At 42.4% G+C, this 3,358-nt stretch overlaps 1 protein-coding gene across 1 annotated transcript in view; it reads right to left on the bottom strand.

Moving 5' to 3' along the window:
- Positions 1 to 3,358, bottom strand: part of LOC104498773 (lysine-specific demethylase 3A-like) — a gene marked incomplete at its 3' end in the record, with an annotated part of 23,590 nt that overhangs the window by 2,705 nt on the left and 17,527 nt on the right. Inside the window, exons 13-15 of the mRNA XM_010142191.1 lie at positions 1,278 to 1,430; positions 965 to 1,060; positions 519 to 646 (exon numbers count right to left, since the gene is read on the bottom strand). Coding sequence (XP_010140493.1) covers positions 519 to 646; positions 965 to 1,060; positions 1,278 to 1,430 — 377 coding nt within the window. The remainder of the gene's footprint in view (positions 1 to 518; positions 647 to 964; positions 1,061 to 1,277; positions 1,431 to 3,358) is intronic.

Genomic DNA, 3,358 nt, shown 5'->3' with positions numbered 1-3,358 from the left:
AAAAACACCCCCCCCCCCCCCCCCTTTACAAATAAACATACAGTGGGGTTTGGTTTGTGGGGTTTTTACATAATGAGCAGCAGGTGTTCTACCAGGATTCACACAGAAATCAGTGCTTCTAACCCTATTTGATTCAAATTCCAGTGCTCTTCCACCCTACCTGTTTGTTTACATCTCCAGGACCCGAGGGATAGCCTACTTCACAACCGCTCCCACTAGTCGGTTCTTAAGACTCAGCTTTTAAGGGTTCTCTCAGACTAATCCTGTTTTTGCTGTAAAAAATCCTCATTTATTTATCAGTGTGTCAAAGGGACACAGTAAGATTTCCCCCCAAAATTAAAAGAGAACTGAACTAGGAAGATGAACCCTGCATACAGGTTTTGAACAACATCCTGCATGGTGGGGCTCTCAGTATGGGTCAGGACTGACATGCCTACAAAGTCATGTACCACTGGCTTCAAATACTCATAGCAAACTGAGGCAAACCATGCAGGCCTAGTGCATGACAGTAGCAGTACCTGTTTGGAATCCTCCTTTAGAGTTGGCTTTGATAGTGCCTTGAACTGCTTATTTGCACAAGGACAATTTGCCTTTATTCCCCATTTTGTTCTTATGGAGTGAACAATATCACCAACATCGTAGAGAGCTGCAAGGAGAGAGCAGTCAGTGAGCTCACAGGTAACTAGACCATCCAGCATTCCACAAGGCTTTTAAAGAACTTGTAGGGTAAGCAAAAGCACACAAACACCATTCATCATCAAACAACTTTTGCTACTTCTTCTAAAGGTCAAAGACAATAAAATATCACTAAGTCTCATGCTGTTCCACTCTTTGGACAATACATACAACGCTTTTACAAACTATGTTACTAAAAAATCCACCCTCGCTCAGACAATACCAACACCCTGCAAGAGACAGCCAAACCCTACAGCATTTTTTCAGCCCAATCAGATATTCAAAATACCTTTTCCAGGAATTATTTGTGTAGGCATTAGATTCTCTGGTTCATGTACCTGTCCCTTCACACATTTAAACCAGGAGAAGGTATCCGACTCATCATCTGCAAAACAAAGCCATTAAATTGTTTTATTAATGCATTTCTCATCCTCCTCTGTATTTTACCATTATTGATAGACCGAAAGACAGGTCTACAACATGTTCTTTTTGTTGGGAAGGCTCATTGTTTTGTTGCTCGAGGTTATCAACTTCCAAGTTCACAATACACGTTTTCTTTGCCCTCCTCCGGCTCTGTTTAAAGCGGCATTATGCATCCTCACCTTCGTGTGAGCTTTTCTTCCTCATCCGGTAACAATCCACGCACACGCCAAAGCCACACTTGGAGCAGACCCAGTGAAGGTTGAAGATTGTGGTGTCGCAGACATCACACATTTCTCGGACTCCACGAACTGCGCGTTTCCAGGCTACCTGTCCTGTGGCAATTGACAGATTAGTCAAAGCATAGTTTACACAGAATATTTGCTTGTTAAATAAAGCTACATTACAACACTGCAGTGATACCAGTTTGGTACTGGAACCCAGAAACAAGGCCCTTGCTGTTAGGGTTTCAGAAAAGCCAGTCCAGAACAGAGCCTAAGCTATCAAAACCGTACTGCTTTCTCCTGTGCAGCACCACCTACACCTCTTACTCCTGACATGTATTTGCCCTAGTTAACATGCACATGGCTGACAATTCTCTTCAGTGGAATCTCCAAAGCTTCCCTAGAAAACAGAATTAAGTTACTACTAGCAAGCTAAGCTTAATGCCTAGCTTGTCACATCCAGCTTGTCCTTGTGCTCCATTTAACAGCACAGCAGGAAATAGTTCTCTTCCTTTTAGTAGCTTTTCTCTGTGTTCATAGGTGCATATCGTACCTTCCAGAAGAGCAAGCTGTTCTTCTCTAATGTTCTGACCACTGCTGCTCAGTTTTCTTCCACACCCATTACAGTCCACCCTTCCTCCAGTCACTTCAGTCAAAACACCCCAAATGCTGACAGCATCTTCCAAAAATTACAGGCCCTTGCAGGGCTGTATTATGCACAGATTACTTCAGCCTGGTCTTTGTTTCATTATGTTGCCAGCTAGAAAAATAGACTAGACAAAAAGTGCACATCTGCCTCCTCCCACCTCCTTCCACACTTGTAACTTCTGAAACGTTTCTGCCCACAACGTTTCTCAATTTTAAAAGCGAGCTAAGAGAGACCGTGTTCTAACGTATGCTAAAAAAGCCACCCCAGGATCCAAGACATCTGTTGCTCTTCTCCTGTAGAATGCCCATTAACTATGTATGGAACAAAACTAGAATAGCTTGGCACAACGTGTTCTTAAGTAGGAGGTAAAAATCGTGTGACTACTTGCTTCAAAATTCTTCCAGGAGGCAAGAGGTCTAAATATTACCAGCACCACTCTTCTCTGCCTTTTAAAAACACGCTCTCTATTTACCATTTTCTAGGCTAATCCTCCAATTTCCCCCAAAGAGGATGAAGGGGTTTCATTATCTTTCGCATGTCATTTCATATTTCGGTTTTCTGCAATTTGTCCTTCTCTCTCCTCCCAGTCTTTTGTTTCCTCTCTGTTGTTTGAGCCCGTCTCCTCTTTCTGTAGGTCTCCTTGTGGCACTTGGTGGTCAGGGAGCAGTGTGACCTAAACAAGCTGTTCTTTCTATGCTGGTCAATCTTTCACTACGCAGGAACAATTTCACCCATGCTTTTCTACTAATCCTTTACGGAAGCTCTCCTAAATCATTTCCTCCCCCACTCTTTTCTGTCTTGTGACTCTACCTACCAGTCTGGTACCTCACTGGTAAAAGAGTGGAGGACAAAAATACTCAAATATAGATTATTCCCTCAGAAGTAGTATCTGAACAAATTATTTTGACGGTTTGTCAGAGACAATTTTTTATGAAAAGGTATCACTTCACCTGAACTCCAACAAAAAAAAAGTTTACCATAACTTTGAATCAAAAGTTTACCAAGCTGCAAAGACAGAAGAATCTACCCTTTTCCTGCGCCAGCTGAGGGAGCACTCTTTCACTGTTCAAAGAAGAGTGAATACCTAGACTGAATGAATAACTTTTCCTACCCAGGGCATTAAAAACACCTTCCACTTTAATGGAATTGAGTTCCCTTACTCTCACAGCCAGGGCCATAAACAATCAAAGAGGAATTCATGACATTTTGCTCCTTTCAAACCAGCTCCAGAATGCACATGTGTCTTTGTTTTTTTAAGAGGAGGATGTTTCTGGTAGGTATGATAACAGAGGAACCCTCCACTATTAAGAACCACCACACCTCCCCTTGTTCCGTGAATTCCACCCTAAATTTCATCCCTCTGGATGTGTTTCAGTATTCCAGTCTGAAC

The sequence above is a fragment of the Buceros rhinoceros genome, unplaced genomic scaffold (assembly GCF_000710305.1).
Source record: "Buceros rhinoceros silvestris isolate BGI_N320 unplaced genomic scaffold, ASM71030v1 scaffold38528, whole genome shotgun sequence".
Classification (NCBI taxonomy): domain Eukaryota; kingdom Metazoa; phylum Chordata; class Aves; order Bucerotiformes; family Bucerotidae; genus Buceros; species Buceros rhinoceros.
This window is presented reverse-complemented; position numbering and strand designations above follow the sequence as displayed.